The 23,479-nt window shown below is 50.8% G+C and overlaps 1 protein-coding gene across 1 annotated transcript in view; it reads right to left on the reverse strand.

The window, feature by feature from the left end:
* CEP89 (centrosomal protein 89) overlaps window positions 1–23,479 on the reverse strand; it is a 43,635-nt gene that overhangs the window by 14,121 nt on the left and 6,035 nt on the right. Inside the window, exons 3-14 of the mRNA XM_084770093.1 lie at window positions 23,011–23,169; window positions 19,761–19,941; window positions 16,995–17,109; window positions 15,555–15,583; window positions 13,583–13,622; window positions 11,451–11,669; window positions 10,674–10,816; window positions 9,225–9,392; window positions 8,337–8,426; window positions 7,750–7,833; window positions 5,598–5,701; window positions 2,611–2,726 (exon numbers count right to left, since the gene is read on the reverse strand). Coding sequence (XP_084626219.1) covers window positions 2,611–2,726; window positions 5,598–5,701; window positions 7,750–7,833; window positions 8,337–8,426; window positions 9,225–9,392; window positions 10,674–10,816; window positions 11,451–11,669; window positions 13,583–13,622; window positions 15,555–15,583; window positions 16,995–17,109; window positions 19,761–19,941; window positions 23,011–23,169 — 1,448 coding nt within the window. The remainder of the gene's footprint in view (window positions 1–2,610; window positions 2,727–5,597; window positions 5,702–7,749; window positions 7,834–8,336; window positions 8,427–9,224; window positions 9,393–10,673; window positions 10,817–11,450; window positions 11,670–13,582; window positions 13,623–15,554; window positions 15,584–16,994; window positions 17,110–19,760; window positions 19,942–23,010; window positions 23,170–23,479) is intronic.

Consider the following 23,479-nt stretch of genomic DNA (forward strand, 5'->3'; position numbering starts at 1 on the left):
GAAAAGAAAAAAATTATTATTATTTATTTTTTTTTTTGGTTTTTCGAGACAGGGTTTCTCTGTGTAGCCTTGGCTGTCCTGGACTCACTTTGTAGACCAGTCTGGCCTCGAACTCACAGTGATCCACCTGCCTCTGCCTCCTGAGTGCTGGGATTAAAGGCGTGCGCCACCACCGCCTGGCCCCGAAAAAAATATTTTTAAAAATTTGCAGAATTTACTGCAAATTAATTTTAAGTTAATATGCAGAAATTACTATTTTTTTTTTGTTTTTGTTTTTTGAGATAGGGTTTCTCTGTACAACAGTCCTGGATGCCCCGACTCACTTTGTAGACCAGGCTAGCCTCAGACTCATGAAGCTCCACCTGCCTCTGCCTCCTGAGTGCCGGGACTAAAGCCTGTGCCACCACACCTGGCTGCACAGAAATTATTTTCCCTGTGTTAAGCTTTCTCGTAACATGACATTAACATTAATGTTCAGAAACAGCCACCAGCTGTCCATGTGGGCAGACTCCACAGCTGTCCACATGGGCAGACCCCACAGCTGTCAGCCACCAGCTGTCCACATGGGCAGACCCCACAGCTGTCAGCCAACAGCTGTCAGCCACCAGCTGTCCACATGGGCAGACCCCACAGCTGTCAGCCACCAGCTGTCCACATGGGCAGACCCCACAGCTGTCAGCCAACAGCTGTCCACGTGGGCAGACTCCACAGCTGTCAGCCACCAGCTGTCCACATGGGCAGACCCCACAGCTGTCAGCTATCAGCTGTCCACATGGGCAGACCCCACAGCTGTCAGCTATCAGCTGTCCACGTGGGCAGACCCCACAGCTGTCAGCTATCAGCTGTCCACATGGGCAGACCCCACAGCTGTCAGCCAACAGCTGTCCACATGGGCAGACCCCACAGCTGTCAGCCAACAGCTGTCCACGTGGGCAGACCCCACAGCTGTCAGCTACCAGCTGTCCACATGGGCAGACCCCACAACTGACTCAGTCAACTGTGGATGGACAATATAGCGCTGGGGATGATGACATACTCAGCTGGTGAAGTGCTGGCCTTACATGTATAAGGACGGGAGTTCTATGCCCAGAACCCATGGGAAAAAGCCAGGAATGGAGGTGCACACCTGCCATCCCAGCACTGAAGGCAGGTGCATCTCTGAGGGCTCAAAAGCCAGGCAGCCTAGCCTATCTGACACACTCCACAGTGAAAGATGCTGTCAAAGAAAGAAGGTGGTCCATTCGTGAGCAATGACAACCAAGGGTGTCCTCCGGGTCTCTCTCACACACACACACACACACACACACCCCACACCACATGGTTGTCCTCTGGGTCACACACCACATGGGTACAGTTTGAAATCCTCCACTCCATGACAGCACGGGGCTAACCAGAGCGAGGGGCTAGTCCCAGGGAAACTGAAAACAACACGGTGAGCCCCAAAGGCCCCCGAGCCAGCCTGTGAGGGAGCTCCCTTAGGACTCTCTGACCAAGCCCTGGTCATCAGGTACCCAGCACGGAGGCTTGGCAGCTGCAGCAGAGGCGGGCGCTGTTACATGAGCGGGCAGGAGAAACAGGGAGGCTCACAGGGATCAGGCAAGACAGCCTGTTCAGACCCCTGTCCTGTGCCGCCTGTCTTCAAGGAGTAAAGGGGTGCCACTATTTGGGGGCTCATATTTGGTTCTAATCAAAGCAAGAGGGAAAAAAACCCTCTCAACTTGGCTCACTTTGAAGACCATTGTCATCTCCTACGGTGGCTACAGGGAGGGACACACTGGGAGAAGGGACATTCATGGGAAGTCTTGGAGAGCCACAGAGATTTAACCTATGATGTCCGCAGCCTCAGGAGTGGTGAGGCTATTATCCTTACACTGGAGATGTACAGGTGGGGGATGCGGGGGTGGCGGTAGGGGTGGGTGGGGGTGGGGACTGTGATTTCAAAGGCACTCTGGGCTCCATGGCAAGTTCTGGGCTAACCTGGTCTACAACGCAGACCCTGTCTCAAAACCCTAGAATTAGGGATGTCTGGTGATTTGAATATGAGTGGCCCCCCTAGGCTCAGATCTTTTAATGATTAGTTACGGGAGAATCACACTATTGGAAAGGATTAGAAGGATCAGGGGGCGGGGCCTTGTAGCAGGTGTGTCACTGAGCCACTTCTGAGGTTTCAAAAGTCCATGCCAGGCCCAGACTCTGCCTGTGAGTCAGGCCATAAAGCTGTCACCTACTTCTGCAGCACCGTGTGCATGCCACCAAGCTCCCCATGCGTGCGGCTGTCTCTGCACAGCAACAGAGAGCACTGACTAGGACAAGCTGTCACTCAATGCAAAAGTGCTTCTTTGCATGCTGGGGGTAGGAGAGGGTGTGGAAGGAGGGGACAGCAAAGTTCTACTTTTTTTTTGTCCAGTCAATAAGTATCTGGGAAAACAGTCTGGGTCGTTTCAGATGCCGCATTCTGTCACTTCCCCAACTTCTCAGGGGCTACCCTACCCTAGAGCCCTTTCAGCTGAGCCTTCGAAGGACCAGAGAACACATGGCTGACTGCAGACCAACTGTGAGATGCAAGGAATTCTGAGAAGCTGTGCCGCCCGTGTCACCGCTGCTGCTCACCTTCTTGGAGGCGCTCCTGCTGGGCGTCCCTGGCTTTTGTCTGCTGGATCTCCAGCTGCTCTATCAGCAGCTTGTTCTCCTCAAGAACCAGCTCCGCTTGCGTCTGAAGCTGCCTCCTGCGAGGGAGTCAAGAGATTAAACACTGGGCTGGAGAGGTGGCTCAGAGGTTAAGGACACTGACTGCTCCTCCAGAGGTCCTGAGTTCAATTCCCAGCAACCACATGGTGGCTCACAACCATCTATAATGTGATCTGATGCCCTCTTCTGGCCTGCAGGTGTACATGCAGGGAGAATACTATATGCATAATAAATAAATAAATATTTTTATAAAGAGAGATTAAACACTGCCCTCGGGGTCTGAGCGATCACAGAACTACACCACACTGTGGCTCAACCCCTGGTGTGGTTTAGTGTCCACTGCGTTAGTGACATGGCAAATGCTGCTGCGTGCAGCGACTAGGGGAAAGGTCAACAATGATGCCTCAATGATAAGCAACAGCAAAGGTGACAGTTCATGCACACACAACAGGCAGAGGACAGAGAACTGTCATGTGCACTATACTCTAGGGAGATAGTCACAAAATGGCCAGTTTTGGGCTGGAGAGCTGGCTCAGTGGTTAAGAGCACCATCTGCTCTTCCAAAGGACCCGGGTTCAGTTCCCAGCACCCACATGGCAGCTTACAACTGTCCGTAACTCCAAGATCTGACACCCTCACACCAATGCACATAAATTTTAAAAATTAAATAAAAATATTTTTAAAAAACCAAAATGACCAGTTTTGTTTGCTCTGCCAAATCAGCCAATCCCTGACGCACATAATTGTTTTGAAATCCTCATGACATTGTTGGATGCTGGGAGGTCCAATTTTACTTTGAAACCCTTCACTCATAACCAGTAGCAGCTGCTCGTGGTGGCCACACTTGCAAGTCCCAGCATTCCTGAGGCCAAGGCAGGAATCCAGGACCTGAGGGCAGGCCTAGACAACACGGTGAGACTTTCATCTCCCAAGAAATAAAAATAAAAGGCTGGAGAGATGCCTCCGTGGTCAAGAGCACTGGCTGCTCTTCTAGAGGGCCTGAGTCCCATTACCAGCACCCACAGGGCAGCTCACACTGGCTGTAACTCCAGCTTCTGAGGACCCAACGCCCTCTTTTGGCCTCCAAGGACACCAGGCTCTCAAGTGCTATACAGACACACGCTATGCAGACAAAATACCAACGCACATTAAGAAAACAAAAACCAAAAAACGAAAAAAACTTAAATAAGTAAATAAATCTTTAAACAACAACAACAAAAAGACCCAGGTGTGGTGCTACAAGCCTGCAACCTCAACATTTGGGAAACTGAGGCAGGAACTGTTGCAAGCCAGAGTGGACTACCAGTGAGGCTTTTTTTTTTTTTAAGTAATGTTTTGTTGGGCTGGAGAGATGGCTCAGAGATTAAGAGCACTGTCTATTCCTCCAAAGGTCCTGAGTTCAATTCCCAGCAACCACATGCTGACTCACAACCATCTACAACGAGATCTGGTGCCCTCTCCTGGCAATCAGGCACACATGCAGGCAGAATACTGTATAAGTAATAAATAAATAAATAAAAATAAAGTAATGTTTTGTTATCTGTTAGAAGCCTTTTCTTTCTTAATGAGAGACAGAAAGGGAGTGAACACAGATGGGAGGGAGGTGAGCGAAACAAATAAACAAATAAATAAATATTAAGAATAAGCTATTTAAAAAACACCAACTTACTAGATGGCTTTGAAAGTGTGTTAAAACTATACAAATGTACCCCAACCTCAATTTCCCCATGAGGAAGCCCCCTATTTGTGTGCTGCACTGTAAATCATGTATCAGCTCAACCTTCAAAATTCCATCCGTAATGTGCTGAAGAACCTTAGATGCTGCCCCATTAAATGTTTCCTGCCACAGTTCACCATTGGGCGGAAAACCAGGTGGATGAAGAGACAGAAGTGGGCGGAGCCAGGCGAAGGCAACTAAGTGAACTGCCAGTGAGCAGACCTCCTTTCTCATCTTCCCATCTCTCCACCTCGGGCAGGTCTCCCTCTGTGTTCTAGGACTTTCCTGCCCTCCCTTACCCAGCTCCCTCCTCCCTTTATTGCCTTCTGTTCTCACTTTGAGACCAGGTGCCACTGTGGAGTTCGGGCTGTCCTGACGCTCAAGATCTTCCTACATCGCCCGCCTGTGTTTGAGTCAGGGTCTCACTATGTAGACCAGGCTGGCCTCCAACTCACAGAAATCCTCCTGCCTCTGCCTGAGTGCTGGGATTAAAGATTGCACCACCACATTTGGCCAAAAAATAAATAAAAAAATTCATTGAAATACTAATTTAGAGCTAGGTGTGGTGGTGCATGCCTGTAAGCCGAGCACTAGGACTGCAGAGTTCAAGGCTAGCTTGGAGCTACACGTGTGACCTGTCTTCAGAAGCCAGGGCTAGGGACATGATTCAGGGCTACAGCGCTCGCCCACCACAACCCCAGGCCCCAGGTTCCATCCTCACCACTTCAAAAATAGAAAAAAAAAAATAATTTAAAGTCCAATTTAGAAGAGTTTATTGGGGTTGTATCTTATTCATGTCTTAGAAATTCTCCCTTTTAAAAAACTTTATAAGCTTTATTATTTTGAAAATCTTGCAAACAAAAAACATCACACACTATAATTAACCTGACTATAAGTGTACGGAGTGGACAGGAATTATTGAGGAGATATAAAGCTCATGTCCTTTCTTGTTCTAATCCCGTGGTGGTTAATCCGGGTTCAGCTGGCAGATGGATGTGTCACGTACTGGGTACTGAAAGCGTGAGCCTCACTGTGGCACTCCGAGCGTCTGTCCCGGATGCCTGCTCTAACCGCACAGAGGAGCACTGAGCTGTGCAGGCTTTGGGCAAAGCACTCAACTTAAAAGACAACAACAGTGCGTCGTGTATTAGGTGATGTCACCTCCTGCTGTAAGCCAGCAGACAGCACTTGCCATTCCTCGCGGGTGACAGGGCCACTCTTCTCTAACTCCTGGCGCAGGCCTTCGTTCTCCTTCACCACTTCCTGGACTCGCACCCTGAAGGCTCTCATCTCCTCCTGAAATGAAAGCGTGGAAACCGTCAAGCGCACCCGCACACCAGTACCAGCTGGGACGCTGCTGGGCGAAGTCGTGTGGAGCAGCCACCTGCTGAGTCTCGCTCTAGCCCCAGGCTTAAGCTCCCTGTCCCAGAGCACCCACTTGTCCTCAGGAGCACAGTGCCCTGAGAGGACACCCAAGGCACGGCAGTGTCACTAAGCACAGGGACAAAGAACTTCAGGTTTTAAGTGGTGGCCGACTAACCTGATGCCACTTTGCTATAAGTGCCAAGGACTTGAAAATTTTAAAGGATGGGATTAGAAAAACAAACAAACAAACCGGAATACCAGAGACTGGAAGGTTTAGACTCTAGAGGTTAAATTGAAGGGATTTTTGTTTTTTGTTTGTTTGATTGGGTTTTTTTCAAGACAGGGTTTCTCTATGTAGCCCCGGCTGTCCTAGAACTGGCTCTGTAAGTAAATTGGAGGTTTTTTTTTTAATTAATTAATTTATTTATTTATTTTGGTTTTCCGAAACAAGGTCTCTCTGTGTAGCCTTGGCTGCCCTGGACTCACTTTGTAGACCAGGCTGGCCTCAAACTCACAGTGATCCGCCTGCCTCTGCCTCCTGAGTGCTGGGATTAAAGGCGTGTGCCACTACCGCTTGGAGTTTTATATAAAGAGAATTTTCGGTCCTTTGGTCCTAGATGAATCTTGTGTGAGCGGGTTAAGGGTGTTTGTACAGGGGTTTCCGAAACCTTGCCCTGTCAACAGCACAGAGCCCCCAGCTCAGGGTCTCAGTTTGGTCAGCCAGGCACCTAGACATATGCAGTGTGGGCAGATATGGCCTCCGGACCTGGGCCTCTCTGTGTCCCAGCTGGCACTTGGGTGGCCGCCTTTCTTCTGGAACGCTTTCAGACAGTCTCTTGCTGAACCCAGGGCTCTGTGCACCCTAGGCAGGAACGACGCCCCCAGCTGTGCATCTCTTACAGCAGTACTGCCCGTTCCTCTCCCTCCGCACGCTTGGCCAGGACACAGTCACTTGCTGCCAGCACACTATGTGGCGTTTATTTGCTTATTTATAACTGTCTTGACAGACTGAAGCTGCAGGACAGCTGTTGGTTTTTACTGAGTTTTACTAGAACACAGGCCACCTATCACTGGCAAGGTACCTATGGCTGCTGCCATGCTGCAGCAGAAACTGCATAGCCCATGAGGCCTGCCATATTTGTTAGCTGGATCTTTATAGACAACGTGGGATGGCTCTGATTTAAAAAGAGTATCTAGCCGGGTAATAGTGGCGCATGTCTTTAATCCCAGCACTCGGGAGGCAGAGGCAGGTGGATCTCTGTGAGTTCGAGGCCAGCCTGGTCTACAAAGTGAGTCCAGGACAGCCAGGGCTACACAGTGAAACCCCATCTCAAAAAACCAAAAAAAGAAAAAAGAAAAAAGAAAAAAAAAGTGCCCAAATTTAAACTTTATTATTGGCTTTTGATCGGTGAGCCCTTAAAAACCAACATCAAAAAGCATGTCATAAGGCTCATGGGAAGGAGCAGGAAATGGGATGCAAGACAGAAGACAAGGTCGTTGGGCTCTTAAAGCACCTGCCCCACTCAGGACCTCTCCAAGACCAGCCCTTATCTCTCTGGATCCTGCCAATGCAGAGACCTGCTTGTCCCCACAGTGAAGAGTGTGTGTGAGGCACAGAAGAGCCTGGATGTTGATGATGCCCAGGCCCAGTCCAGTTACTGTTGCAACGGCTGTCATTCTCAGGAAATAGGCGACAAACAGAAACGGGCAAATCCTTGTTTCTAATACTGCCAACAACTTGATCATGATACGCCTCTGGGATCCAGGAGTGTTAAGTTTCCCTAAGAGACCCTGGGTGTGGTCTCTGTGTGCCCAGCATCTGTTTTGGTGGTGGTGTCCACAGCTGCCGAGGCAGGGGTGATGTTCCGCCCACTGCTCCCCCGCCTTTGGCTGTGTTAGGCACACGTGCCTTTGGGTTGCTTCTGCAGTCTGAGTAGCCTCACCCGGGACAGCTCGTCTTTGAGACATTGCCAACCTACCTCCAGGGCGGCACCGAGTTCGTCCTTCTCTTTCATCCTGTCTTCATATGCCAGCAACAGTGGGGAGAGGTACTTTATATCCACCTGAGCAGGGCAGTGAAGCAAAGGACGATTAACACAGTTCTGTAATCTTGTTTTATGGAGACAGGGTTTCTCCATGTAGCCCTGGCTGTCCTGGAGCCTGAGCTGTAGACCAGGCTGGCCTCGAACTCAGAGACCTGCCTACCTCTGCCTCCCAAGTACTGGAATTAAAGGTGTGCGCCAACACTTCCCAGCTAATCTGTTTCTAAAAGGGCAAGGAAACGAACTTATTCTGGGATGGTTCTTAGTAGTTTGACAGAGCCGGAGAATATGGGCCTGTGATTAAATCACTTTCACTCAGCAGGGTGGTGGTGGTGCACATCTTTAATCCCAGCATTTGGAAGCAGAGGCAGGCGGATCACTGTGAGTTCGAGGCCAGCCTGGTCTACAGAGTGAGTTCCAGGACAGCCAGGGCTACACAGAGAGACCTGTTTCAAAAAACAAAAACTAACAAACTAATGAACTAACTGACTAAATAAATAAACAAATAGATAAGTTTGACTTACCAGCCAGGGGGGTGTGGGGCCCTTTGACGGGAGGCCTTCGAGACCCTGAGAATAAAGCACACGTTGAAGATGACATGGTCCCCCTCCCCAAAATCAGTAAGAGGGAGATCACGTCTGGGAGAGTGCCTGGGAAAATGTCATAGAAAGTGTGGTGGCATTTGTTTCGGTCAAAAGAAAAGTGTATGGAGTCGGGGTGCAAGGAGTCCCTGGGCCGCCTGCCCTGCCCGCCCACAGCCCTACAGAAGGACATGGCCTACGCAACGTGTTCTGGATCTGGTGAACTCCCCTAGCTTAACTGTGTTATTAGAAACACTGGGAGCTGCTATGACGGCTTGTGCCTACAATCCCAGTGCTGAGGAAGCTGAGAAAAGAGGCTCCTGCTGCAAGCTGAGGCCAGCCTCAGCTACACAGTGAGTCCCTGCTTGGGCAACACACTGAGACCCTTTCTTAGAAAAAACAAAAACAAAACAAGTCATTGGAGTTGGTAGAGCACCTGCCCATCATGTAGTCCAATTACCAACATCACAAAAAAAAAAAAGATTTTATCAGGAAAAATGAAAAAAATCAGTCACAAAGGCCTCTCATAATATGATATATATTTTATAATATATTATATATGATATGTATAAACACACACACACACATATATATAATAGCATTTCTATGAACTGTTCAAAATAAACACATCTCCAGAATTAGAACGGAAGTCAGGACAGCTGTGGTGTCCCAGGCCTTTACTCCAGAGCTCAGGAGGCAGAGGCAGGCGCCTCTGTTAGCTTACTCAGTCAGCCTATGGCCCTGAACCCTGTGACTACGAGCACTTTCTCTTAGCTGTGCCTCTGCAGAACAGGGCTGAGTGATGCGAACCTTTAATCTCTTCCTTTATACCTGTCTACACTGCCCTGTGGTTACAGGGCCGTCACTGCCTTCCTCTGGGGACAGGATGAAGGACGTGGGGCAATGCTGGGCTTGGGTTTCCTGCCTTGGTTGAGTCTGGGAAGCTGGCACAGCTCCTGCCTCAGCACTTGGTCTAGGTGGTGGAGCAGTGTGCGCAGGCTGTGGAACGCAGGAGGGGAGGCTTAGCCGGCGAGACACAGGGCCGAGGTCAGGCCTTGAGCACGGCAGGCTAGCCTAGCTCCCAGGATGGCTCCAGGCTTCCTGATCTGCGGAGATGTGACAAGTCACGCTGGGCGTCGGCCACACGCCTGCCGTGCCACGCTGGGCTGTAGCCCTGAGCTCTGAGCTAAAGCAATCTCGGCTTTAATTGTTCCTGTCATGTATCCTGCCATAGCCATCAGAGGAGAAGTTCACATTTTTTTAATGGACTAAGTAACTATGCCTTTTTTCTTTTCTTTTAAATGTTTTCAGCTGGCCATGGTGGCACACACCTTTAATCCCAGCACTCGGAGAAGCAGAGGCAGGTGGATCTCTGTGAGTTCGAGGCCAACCTGGTCTACACAGCGAGTTCTAGGTACCAGGGCTACACAGAGAAACCCTGCCTTGAAACAAACATGTTTTTCTTTTCTTTTCTAGACAGGGTTTCTCTGTGTAGCCTTGACTGTCCTGGAATCACTCTGTAGACCAGGCTGGCCTCGAACTCACAGCGATCCGCCTGCCTGTGCCTCCCGAGTGCTGGGATTAAAGGTATGCACCACCACCACACGGCCTAAACATGTTTCTCTTTAAAGACTTACTTTTATTTTAAATCATGTGTGCCGGTGTGTATGTGCACATGAGTGCTGTGCTGTCAAGAGGCCCAAAGAGCGTGTCAGAGATCCAGAGCAGGAGTTACAGGTAGTTGTGAGCTCTCTGACACACTGCTGGGGACTGAACTTGCAGGACCAGTGAGTACTGTTAACTCCTGAGCCATCTCCAGCCCGCTTGCTTTTTCTTAAAGCCACGGTCTCACATATAGCTCAGACTATCCTTGAACTCAGTATGTAGCCCAGGCTGGCCTCAAGCTCAAGATTTCAAGACTCCTCTGCCTTAGCCTGCTAAGTACTGGGTTGACAGGCTGTGTGCATATGTGTCAGCTGTGTCTGTGTGTCTGTGTGTGTGTCTGTATGTTTTCTGATTGTAACAACTTTTTTCTTTTTTTGGAGATGGAGTATCACTATGTAGACCAGGCTAGTCTAAAACTCACAGAAACCGACCTGCCTCTGTCACCCAAGTGTGAGGATTAAAGGCCTGAACTACCAAAAAAAAAAAAAAAAAAAAAAAAAAAAAAGAAAAGAAAAGAAAAGGTGTGAACTACCAAGAACATCTCAAGAACCAGAAATCAATTCAACAGTAAACAGTGGCGACAAAACAAACTTTTTCTGGAGTGGAAAACATTACCTCTTCCTCAGACAAATGTCGGAATTTTGTTTGGTAGCGACTGAGTTCTACGTTCAAACGATGGACGACCATTCTCAGCCCCTCGTTTTCATCTGCCAGGTCTTGGCCTTGCTTCCTTAGGTAAAGTAAGTCAGCTGTGACTGCTGAAGAACAGCGACTTAGTGTTACACCACAGTCAACCAGATCCCGGTCATCGAGACGTTCTGTAAGCCACTAGTCAGCCTTTTGTTCCAGTTACACAAGTTACACAAGCTACTACAGTCTACTGTCTATAACAGTTTATATAAATAAGTTATGACATTTAGCAAAAGTGATGCAGCAGATAAAGTCAAAAGGCATAAGGGTCCTGATGGAGTCTTAAGCATTACAACATAAATATATCCACATGCACATTGACACACAGCAGGAAACAGACTCAGGAAATGAAAGTGAGTGGGGGCTGGAGAGAGAGCTCAGAGGGTAAGCACACTGGCTGAGTTCAATTCCCAGCAACCACATCTATAATCTCATCTACAATGAGATCTGGTGCCCTCTTCTGGCCTGCAGATGTACATGCAGGCAGAATAATGTATAAATAGTAAATAAATTTTTGTTTTGTTTTGTTTTTTGAGACAGGGTCTCTCTGTGTAGCCTTGGCTGTCCTGGACTCACTTTGTAGACCAGGCTGGCCTCGAACTCACAGCGATCCACCTGCCTCTGCCTCCCGAGTTCTGGTCTTTAAAACAAAAATGTGAGTGGAGTCCTGACCTTCCCTTGGTAACGGCACGGGGGCCGCACCTTCCTGAGGGTCCGGCTTTTCTCCCTCCTTCAGCCTCCTGTTGTCCTTTTCCACCCTCCTGAGCTTCAGCTGTAAGTCCTTCATGGCCTGTCTCACTGCACTCAGTTCAAGGCTGAGAGCTTGGTTTGCGGCCTGTAGCTGCGCAGTTTCTTCTCTTAACTCCTCAGCCTTTTCTCGGGCTCCTTCCGCATGCCTCTGATGTACCCTACGGCCTGCATCTGACGGCACAGAGGAAAGCCAGCCTGAAGTCACCACATCACCTCAAGAACCCTTGACACTGTATTCCAAAAGCCAGGGAACAACTACTTCCCATTAAGCTGAGGGCCGTATGCCTGATGTCTGAAAAGACTGGGTGCCCAGGGGAAGGTACAGTGGGCAGCCTTGCAAAGCACAGCCCTCAAGCTAAGCCCTTGTTTATACATAACCACACCCAGGCCTAAGCACATCCCATGGGGCCACCTCCCACCCAAGGACTCAGCATACCCCACAGGCCCACCCTTCACCCTAGGTCCTGAGCTCTCCCCACAGGCCCACCCACCTCACCCCAGGTCCTGAGCTCTCCTCACAGGCCCACCCTTCACCCCAGGTCCTGAGCTCTCCTCACAGGCCCACCCACCTCACCCCAGGTCCTGAGCTCTCCTCACAGGCCCACCCTTCACCCCAGGTCCTGAGCTCTCCTCACAGGCCCACCCTCCTCACCCCAGGTCCTGAGCTCTCCCCACAGGCCCACCCACCTCACCCCAGGTCCTGAGCTCTCCCCACAGGCCCACTCTTCACCCCAGGTCCTGAGCTCTCCTCACAGGCCCACCCACCTCACCCCAGGTCCTGAGCTCTCCCCACAGGCCCACCCTTCACCCCAGGTCCTGAGCTCTCCCCACAGGCCCACCCACCTCACCCCAGGTCCTGAGCTCTCCCCACAGGCCTACCCTTCACCCCAGGTCCTGAGCTCTCCCCACAGGCCCACCCACCTCACCCCAGGTCCTGAGCTCTCCCCACAGGCCCACCCACCTCACCCCAGGTCCTGAGCTCTCCTCACAGGCCCACCCTTCACCCCAGGTCCTGAGCTCTCCCCACAGGCCCACCCTTCACCCCAGGTCCTGAGCTCTCCTCACAGGCCCACCCTCCTCACCCCAGGTCCTGAGCTCTCCTCACAGGCCCACCCACCTCACCCCAGGTCCTGAGCTCTCCTCACAGGCCCACCCTTCACCCCAGGTCCTGAGCTCTCCCCACAGGCCCACCCACCTCACCCCAGGTCCTGAGCTCTCCCCACAGGCCCACCCTTCACCCCAGGTCCTGAGCTCTCCTCACAGGCCCACCCACCCTTCACCCCAGGTCCTGAGCTCTCCTCACAGGCCCACCCTTCACCCCAGGTCCTGAGCTCTCCTCACAGGCCCACCCTTCACCCCAGGTCCTGAGCTCTCCTCACAGGCCCACCCTCCTCACCCCAGGTCCTGAGCTCTCCCCACAGGCCCACCCACCTCACCCCAGGTCCTGAGCTCTCCCCACAGGCCCACTCTTCACCCCAGGTCCTGAGCTCTCCTCACAGGCCCACCCTTCACCCCAGGTCCTGAGCTCTCCTCACAGGCCCACCCACCTCACCCCAGGTCCTGAGCTCTCCCCACAGGCCCACCCACCTCACCCCAGGTCCTGAGCTCTCCTCACAGGCCCACTCTTCACCCCAGGTCCTGAGCTCTCCTCACAGGCCCACTCTTCACCCCAGGTCCTGAGCTCTCCTCACAGGCCCACCCTCCTCACCCCAGGTCCTGAGCTCTCCTCACAGGCCCACCCTTCACCCCAGGTCCTGAGCTCTCCCCACAGGCCCACCCTTCACCCCAGGTCCTGAGCTCTCCCCACAGGCCCACCCTTCACCCCAGGTCCTGAGCTCTCCCCACAGGCCCACCCACCTCACCCCAGGTCCTGAGCTCTCCCCACAGGCCCACCCACCTCACCCCAGGTCCTGAGCTCTCCCCACAGGCCCACCCTTCACCCACTAATACTCAGTGATTAAGACCTTCCCAAACCCAGTCACAGCGGCAGCCGCCACAGCCTCGACAGGGATCAGGTGAGACTATCTTAGGTACTCTGCAGACACTAAGCATGCCCATCATGGTGAACTCCAAAAGGCCAGTACCTGGGGAGGGAGGTGGCTTTTCACGCAGTGGTTTCTCATCCTAAGGAGGAAAAGACAGAGTGTGAATGTGTGTGGGCGTCCCCCACAGTGAACTGGCACTGAGTGAGGGCTCAGGTAGAAGGCAGAGCTTGCCTCTCTTTAGCACCTGGAGTTGAGCCCCCACTGTTTTCTTACAAATGAACCACATACACCGGGAGGCAGCCCCCCTGGAGCTTTTGCCCTCCGCCAGCTTTTGCCAGCGTGTTCAGTGCCTGTGTCTTCACTTTGGAAATAAAGCATGGGACATGATGAGAGGGCCTGGTGACCATAGGCAAGCAGGGCTGCTCAGAAAAGAGCTCGTGCTTGCCTTTTAGTCGGGAAACTCCTACATGAGAGAAGGCTGGGAGCTGCTGTTGTTGTAATTGAAAAATTATAGAGGATGCCGCGCCACAGATCTGGTAGCGAGCGGGCGCACACAGTGCACCTGGCAGCAGCAGGTGTGATGTCAGATGTTGCTAAGCAACCTGAGGCAGGCTAGGGTAGGGGCTGCCTATATGCTAATAGCCATTAGCCATTAGCTTTCCCACCAGGCATGCTGTCCTGCTGAGATGTTGGTTCCTGCTGGGGGAGCGGGTAAGGCTGTACCACTCCAGAGCCAGGATCTGTGCTGCAGCTGTGAGCCTGCTGGGATGAATCCCACTCAGCTGTGGGATCTGGGTGTGAGCCACCATATCTGGTGAGAAATGTTTAACTTTTAAATTCCTAAGAGGAGAAACTTCAGTGGGGATTTATGTCCGTGCTTGCAACTTGGTAGTTAAAACTGCCCATCACTCTAGGAGTCACAGAAGTGACTTCTTACCTTTCATTACTAAACTTTGGAAGGCAGGCACTCCCTCCAGTTTTAGGAGTATTAAGTGAGGGCTAGGTATCAGGTGCAAACGGGACTCCACTTCCCCAAATTCTGGTGATTAGACGAAACACCAGCATTCCTCAGGAACTTGTGAGGCTGGCTCCCCTCTACCAAAGGCGCCATTCCTTTACCACTGCGGTGCCCGCAGCACCCCTACGCACATGCTGGCCTCTTCTCACCTCCCCACTACCTTACACTTCCCCAGCTCAGGAGCTCCCCTCCCCGCAGCTCCCCTGCTAGTCCAGCTAGCCTCCTCTTGGTCTCACAGCTGGTCTCTGGGCTCGCTCTGTCTTATCTCTTGCTTTCCCCACCTCTCTCTTCTCTCACAGCCAGGTCCAGTCTACTACTTCCTCTCTCTGCTCTGAACTCTTCCAGATACCTCTGGCTCTTCTCTCTCGGGAGCCTCCCTACTGAGACAGGTCACAGGCATCCCAGAAGTTCTCACCTGGGAAGTGAGTTCACATCAGAGTGGGGAGGACCACGTGTCCTGCTGCCCGCCTTTTCCCTGCCTCCTGCCTGGGGATGGGAGAGCAGCAGCTGCAGGCTGCACTTGACCCCTCCCCATCCTTAGAAAGGTATGAAAAGGAGAACCTACTTTTGCTGTGTGGGCTCTGACTCCGCAGATTGATCACTCTGGAGGCCCTGGCATGCTGTCTGCCTCAGTTGCTTAGGCCTCCCTGGAGCTCTGTTGTTCCTGTCTGTCTGTCTGCCTGACTGTCCATGGCATTAACAATTCTAACAAACCCCTGAGTCCCCAGTAATCCACCTTAGTGCCCCTCCAGTCTCTCCCTTCCAAGACCTTGCCATGGTGGGGTTATTCAATGAAGCAAGCGTGGCACCAGGGAAGAACTCTTAGGATCTCTTAGTATGCGCATGTTATTCTGATGAAATAAAAGACCATAAACCAAGATTAAGCTGGTTTCCATCCTAGGAAGGCAGGGAAACAACACGTGGAATCACAGTACAGAGTCAGGAACAGAAGTCACATGATTTGAAAATAAAATAAAGAAAGAAAAGAAGCAGAGACAAATTATAGGCTAATGTCTACTTTTTAAAAATAGCAATTCTTGAAAATAAGCTTACCTCTAGATTCAGAATAGAGCGTTTATCATCTGTTTTAAAAAGAGAAACACAGAGTTTTAAAAGCATCAGAAAGTTGACACAGTAGACAAGTACCCTCATACACTGAGAGACCTACCTGGTCCCCAAGCAATGGAGGAAGGTCCTAGGACAAGGACGCGGCCTGACCTGACTGGCCATCTCTCTCTGACACGTTCATTCCTGAGTCCCTGCACTGGCTTCCCCCCCCCCCACCGCCACCTTCTAACCCCCCCCCCCCCCCCCCCCCCGCCCAGAACCACAGTCAAACCCCTCAGGAAGCCTGGGAGCCTGCGCTCCCACACTGAGCTCTTCCCTGCCTCCCCACTCACATGTCCCTGCCAGCGGAGGACAGCCACAGGTGGCAATACAGCAGTAAACTCTGCAAACTGTCTCAGCCATGCAGGTGGAAACAGACCTGGCAGGGGCCTTGTCCTTGTGTCGTACCCTAGGAAGACTGACAATTCTCTCTAGAGGCAAGCTGGAAACCTCGGCTACTTCTAACTGCCCACACTGATCTGCAGAGTACAGACAACTCACTGAACAGCAGAACAGAAAATACAAAAGCCCTACGGGGCTCAGAGAACCAACTATGAAGTTCAATGCACACAGCATGCTAAGCCTACTTCCCAACTCAGTCAGACTCCCAGGACTTGAACCATCATCGCTGAAGGGCTCAGTTTTAACAGCTGAGTTCTGTTGTTTTTATGACAGGGTCTCACGTAGCCCAGGCTGACCCAGAACACTCTGCGGAACCAAAGATGACCTTGAATTCCTCCCTTGCCCCTAGCTCCCAAATGCTGGGGTTCCGGCTGTGTGGCACTACACACAGCTCTAGCCCCGGGCTTCATGGATTCTAGGTAGGCACTTTAGCAGACTGCATCCCCGGCTCCACTAGCAATAGCTCTCAACCAGTTGCTTTCAGACAAAAGCTGTGCAACAGCCTGGACCACCTGCATGCATCAGGCACATGGTGACACCCAGCCCTGTATCTGTGTGCAGCTGTATCTCCCGGCTACCTTCTCTACTAGCAGATGCAACTGCCCTCCTTCTCCTGGTCTTTGTGTCACTATGTCGCCTGTCCTGGCAAAACAGCTGGTGTGAATTTCCAGAATCATGCCAGAAACACCTATACATTTGTGCATCCCACAAGCCCTTCGCTGATGGCCGCTAGCACGGTGAGGTGACAAGGAGCAGCGGGAAAGGCACACATACACAGTCACCGCCTGAGTTCCTCTGCCCAGGCAACGAGGGCGCTAAGTGAGCATCTACTGTGGTCAAGGCAACCTCACATCCAGACAATCAATCAGTTTGTAGGAAGAATGAATTGCAAGTGCTTTTCTCCTCAGAATCTCAGCCCCGATGCAGAGGTGTGATGGCCTCAGAATCGGTAACCCAAATGCTCACGTTTAACTCTCTTCTTACCTTTCCGAGTGTGCTGTGGTGTGGAGGAGGAGGAGGAGGAGGAAGAGGAGGAGTCTGACAGTCCATCTTGCTCAGAAGCATCATCCCTTGTCACCATCTTTTGGGATGATAGGACCTTTTGGTTATGAAGAAAGGCACAAGCGCACAGTTACGCGTTAGCTGTATACATCCTCCTAACGATCCAACTGTCTTATTTCACACAACCCCGACAGCTGCCACACTGAAAGGGGCTGCATATGCTGTGGCAGGAAGAAACCACAGACCCTCGTGAAAAGCCTGGGCGGGAAGTCAACAGCAATGCAGGGAGCTTCACTTCCCGTACTGACTGGATGGCCTGCCTTCTATGTGCCTGCAGGGACGAGCTCAGGGAAGGGCTGCCTGTCACTTGCTTGGGACAGCGCCCAGCACTGGCTCCGCATTATGAAAGTCAGTGTGTGACGAGAAGTGCCGGCCATCCTGGGAGAAACTTCACCTGGACAACGGTCTAGGGCTGAGGACCATCATGGTCATTATGTGACTCCACCGTTGGTGTCATTTCCTGATGAAATGGAACTGCCTCGCACTGCGTGACCACCACTTACATAGGAACTAGGCATGGTGGCAGGGCTACAAAGCTGTCCCTTAGAGGCACTCCCACTGGCAGGGCTCTGGAAGGCAGGAGCGCAGGGTAGCTGGCCAAGAGGAAGAAAGGTGAAGGACATCCTGCGAGCACACTCGCACCCACGCCCTCAGGTGCACCAGCCTTGCTCACATGATTCTTCGGCAAAAACTTGCTTGGGCTCAGCAGGACCTAGCCACGGAGTGTCGGGGACCAAGGGAAGGATGCCCCTGTGGCTGGCAGGAAGGTGGGAGGAGCCAGCAGCAAGATGATCATAGGGAGGAGATTTCAGAGCCAGGAGTTAAGGCCACTGCAGCGAGAGGCTCTGTGCACACAGCTCTCAGGTGACCTGGTTGAGGGTGAGTGGCCCACAGAGCTCCTAATGTACTCCGTATCTCAGAGCAGGAGAAACAACGTGACTTCTTGGTTTTTATCTCCCAGGAATGAACAGCCTTAGGAAACCTGAAGGCACAGTCAGCCACTCACTGTAGAACTGATAAGGAAACGCCAATGGCGGCACTGGGAGACTGTCTGGCTGATCTACTAGTTTTACAGTGGAACACACACACACACACACACACACACACACACACACACACATGCCATGCCGCAGTACACACACACACACACACACACACACACACCCCATGCTGCAGTACACACACACACACACACACACACACACACACACATGCCATGCCGCAGTACACATCCATGTGCACATCAGAGGACACATAGGTCACTGAGTGCTTCCTTTGGCACTATTCTTTTTTTGTTTGTTTTTCAAGACAGGGTTTCTCTGTGTAGCCTTGGCTGTCCTGGACTCACTCTGTAGACAAGGCTGGCCTCAAACTCCCAATGATCCACCTGCCTCTGCCTCCCGAGTGCTGGGATTAAAGGCGTGTGCCTGGCTGCACTGGTTGCTCTTGCAGAGGACCTGGGTTCAGTTCCCAGCACCCACATGGTGGCTCACAACCATCTGTAACTCCAGTGCCAGAGGATCTAACATTCTCTTCTGACCTCCCTGGGCACCAGGCATGCATTGGTGAACATACTTACAGGCAAAACACTCATACACATAAAATAAATACATCTAAAAAAGAAATGTTATCAGAGGAAAATGCATATTTAGATATGTTCAAAATCAAGTACGTGGGGCTGGAGAGGTGGCTCAGTGGTTAAGAGTGCCACCTGCTCTTCAAGAGGTCCTGAGTTCAATTCCCAGCACCTACATGGTGGCTCACAACCATCTATAATGAGATCTGCTGCTCTCTTCTGTAAAGCACTCATATGCAATAAATAAAATAAAAATTAAAAACAAAAACAAAATCAAGTACGTAACAGTAGAGTCGTTTGAATGAGTACATTCTACATCTCCACGCACATTAAGTTGGAAACTGAGAAATGACTGTCAGAGTGGTCCCATATTCTGGAACGAAAGCAAGAGCAGAAAGCCTGATGAAAGGAAGAAAGCTGCAGTGGCGGTGTGTGGCTAAGGGACACGGCTGTGCCACCAGCACTGAGTGCCCCGATAAAGCACGGCTACACTCGAGTCTCCTGACCCCTCTCACCATGTGGACACAAGCCTCCCCAAATGCAGCACGCGGTCGTGAGGTGCAGCGCCGTGAAGGGCGCTACCTTGGGGGAAACTCTGGGACAAGAAAATGGAAGAGGCCAGTTGAAGTGGTGCGCGCCTTTAAACCCAGCACTCAGGAGGCTGAGGCAGGAGGATTTCTGTAAGTTTAAGGGCAGCTTGGTCTACAGAGTGAGTTTCAAACCAACCAGCTCAAGGCTACAGGGCTATATCAGGTATCAAAAGAATCCAATAAAACAAACAACAACAAAAGCACACACACATGCAAGCATACCACATACAGTCATGCAACCACAGCACACACACATACACACATGCAAGCACACCACGCACACATACGTATATACACACAAGCACACCACACACATACACACAGCAAAAAAGGTTCTCACAACTCCATAAAGACGTTTATCTTTGCCTTTGAAGGACCTGACTACGAAGGGTAGATCAAGAAGTTTAAGCTTTCCTCCATCCAGTCGCTACAGGCTGGGTGCACAGGGCAAATGCACGCAGCGGAACGCAGCGCAGAGCTCACGCGCTCTGGGCATTTTACCGAGGGTAACATGGAGGTCACCTGCTTCCGGTGAGGCACAGCATAGGCAGCATGTCTGCCGTCTCCCACATCCTTCCAGGCGCTGGACTCTGACTCCCTGCAGCTGGTGGACGCCTGTGTTTCGGCATCCTCATCCTCCCCGTAGCCCATGGTCTCAAAAGACGGTAATGAAGTTCTTCTCGGCTCATTCTGCCAGCTTTGCCTGGTTAGGTCGTAAATGAGTAAAACAAACAAACCAGATCTCACTTTGGGCCATAATCTTCCTGCCTCAGTCTCCCAAGTGTCGGGGATACTGGCACACCCCACCCCACCAAGCTGCTCCACACGTCTCCAAGTCTGTGCCAAAGAAGTATTAGAATAGTAAAACACACGGAAACTGAACGATGACAGCACCTGCTCCTGTCCCTCTACGCATGTCTTCATGCTTGTCTGCATACTCATGTTGTGATTAGTATTTTTATTTATTTTTATTTATTTTTTTATATTTTTTATCTAATTTTAATTTATGTGTGTTAGTGTGAGGGTGTCAGATCTTGGAGTTACAGACAGTTGTGAGCTGCCATGTGGTTGCTGGGAATTGAACCCGGATCCTTTGGAAGAGCAGGCAACTCTTAACCACTGAGCCATCTCTCCAGCCCCTTTCATTTATTTTTTTGTGGTTAGTATTTTTAAAAAGATTTACTTTTATCTATGTGTGTGCACACTTGCACATGTCTATCAACGTGACTGGGGCTGAGGTGAAGGAGGCTGGGAGTGGTCTAACCTGAGTGCTGGGAACTGAACCTGGGTCTTCTGGGATAGCAGACAACGCTCTTAACCTCTGAGCCATCTCTCCACATGTGCTATTCGTAAAGCGTTATCTATTTGTTTAGTTGCGTGTAGGTCAATGCTGTGCCCGTGGAGGCCAGAGGCGTCAGACCCTCCTGGAACAGGAGCTATAAAGGTGGCTGTGAACCACCGAACGCAGGCGCTGGGAACCAAACAACTCAGTCTTCTTCCTTTTTTTTTTTCTTAAAGATTTATTTATTATGTATACAGTGTTGTCTGCTTGTACACCTGTAATCGGAGGGCATCCGATTACATTATTGATGGTTGTGAGCCACCATGTGGTTGCCAGGAATTGAACTCAGGACCTTTGGAAGAACAGGCGGTGCTCTTAACCACTGAGCCATCTCTCCGGGTCCAAACTCAGTCTTCTGCCAGAGCAGTACCTGCTGCCTGCTGTACTCTTAACTGCTGAGCCACCGTCTCCTGCCCTTGCTTGTTTTCTGGCCTGGAGTCTCACTAAGTAGCCCTGGCTGGATTGGAACGTGTCATGTAGATCAGTCTGGTCGGCCTCTGCCTTCTGTGTGTTGGGATTAAAGGCATCAATGTAGAAGGAATCTCTTGCCAATAAAAAGCTAACAGCCTATTAGCTGAGGCAGGAAATAGGAGGTGGGAGTTCCCGGCAGAGAGATGTGAACTCTAGGAAAAGACAGGTGGGAGATTTGCCAGAGGATTCTGAGCAGGAAGGACACATGAAACTGAGGAGAGCTAACCAGTCATGTGGCACACCTAGAATAAACGGGTAATTGAAGCTAAAGGTCAGTCGTGGTAGGAGCCAAAGCTTATGACCTAGGCATTTACTCATAAATAATAAATTCTCAGAGTCATTATTTCAGGAGCTGGGACATAGGAAGAAAACTTGTGGCTACAACATCACCCAGTCAGCATTTTGAATGGTAGATCATGTGTCTCTTTTTAACATATGGATGATGTGGCAGTCTGAATAGATAAGGCCCCACAGATTCATGTGTTTGAATGCTTGGCCAAAGGGAGTGCCGCGATTAGGAGGCGTGGCCTTGTTAGAGGAAGCATGTCACTATGGAGGCGGGGCTTTCAGGTCTTAAATGCTTAAGCAGCACCCAGTGTGAAACACACCCAGTCTCCCCCTGGCTGCCTTCAGGTGGAGCCGCAGCATTCTCAGTGTCTCCAGCACCATGTCTGCCTGCACGCTGCCATGCTTCCCACCATGACGACAATGGACTAAGCCTCTGAAACTGCAAGCCAGCTCTGAATTGAATGCTCTCTTTGATAAGAGTTGCTGTGGTCTCTTCCCAGCTATAAAAGCCAATCTAAGACAGATGATTAAAAGAAGACAAGGTTTGGCTGAGGGCATAGCTCAGGGCACAGCTTTTGCCTAGCGTGTAGGACCCAGGGGTGATCCCCTAGAACCGCAACACAACCTTTGTTGTTTTGTTTTTGTTTTGAGACAGTATCTCAGTCAGGCCCAAGCTGCCCAGAAATTTACTATATAGCCAAGGATAGCCTTGAACTCCTGGCCCTTCGACTTCCATTACAGATGACACAATTCCCGGGCCCCTACTCCACCCACCCACCCCCACAAAAAAAAAAATCAATTTATTTTACCCTCTAAATGCCTAGCTTAGAAGTACTGGGCAGATGAGTGGGCACTGAGATCATGGTCTTACACATGTGAGTGCCTGGACCAATCCTTTCATCCCATAGGAACTGACTGTGGTGTAGACAAGGCTCAACGCTGAGCTTTTGTTTTTTGTTTTTTTCAAATACTGTCAGTCATGTGCCAAAGCCCTTCCTTCTCCCTGGTCTATCTCAGGGCCGCCCAGTATATTCGCCAGCACCTCTCACCACTGAACCGAGCAGTCCCATGCTAGTATTGTTGCTTTCGCACTGTGCTTTAAAACACAGCAGGGCTAAGCTGGCCCTCACCTGGACTAGCATTCCTCCTTTGATGGTTTTCTATCCTTTTTCTTTTTTCTTTTTTCCTATTCTTTTTCTTTCCAGTGAACTTTATTATTTTTAGTTCAATTCAGCCAAAATGTAATTCTTAGAAAAAACAAGAAAACTAGCTATATCCAAAATGGAGTCAAGATTTTTTCCCCCTTTTTCTTTCAATTTGATACTGGCCCAGCTACGTTGTCCAGGTCAGCCCTGAATTCCCAGGTTCAAATGATCTTCATGCCCCAACTTCTAAGGCAGGTTAGACCACAGGCACAAGCTAGGAATGTAAAATCCCGCTGCACACCGCTGTAATCACGGTTGCTGGGAGCCTAAAGTGTGACAAGTAAAGTCCAAGGCCATCCTGGTCTATACAGAAAGACCTTGTCTCAGAAAGATAAAGGAACAACCAGCGTCCCTGGCGGTGCCTCCTAGACACCAGTGATAAAACCCAGGTGACTCCCACACACAGTGGCCATGCTGAGCTGCCTCTGTGGCCACTTGAGGATGCACAGCCGTAACATGTCCCTACCGTCGCCTCAGCTCTGAGGTCGTGGCATAGGGCTCGATGAAGCTGTCCTTTTCAACGCAGGAGGCGTCGCTCTCAGACCGGGATCTCTGGCGAGGCTGGGGAATGGCAACTGTCTGTCCCGTCAGTGTGGTTGCCAGGATGGCCGCAGCCAGAGCAGACCTGGGAACAGAAGCACCCCACAGATGCCTCAACAATGCACGCGCAAGCCGCAGGCTGAAGTGACGAGTTAACCGTGTCCACTGGAGCTACTGATGACTGCGACGGCTCGCCCACAGACCATGACGCCCATCAAAATCCCCACTTAATGCTCACATTGACTGTACGAATCAGATGTATGCACTCCATCTTTCTAGCAATTAAATGATTTGTAAAAACTTTATCTAGCCCAGTAATTCTCAACCTTCCTAATGCTGTGACCTTTAATAAGTTCCTCAGGTTGTGGTGACCTCCAACCATAAAACTATTTCAT

The sequence above is a fragment of the Acomys minous genome (genome assembly GCF_964271855.1).
Source record: "Acomys minous genome assembly, chromosome: 20".
Lineage (NCBI taxonomy): Eukaryota > Metazoa > Chordata > Mammalia > Rodentia > Muridae > Acomys > Acomys minous.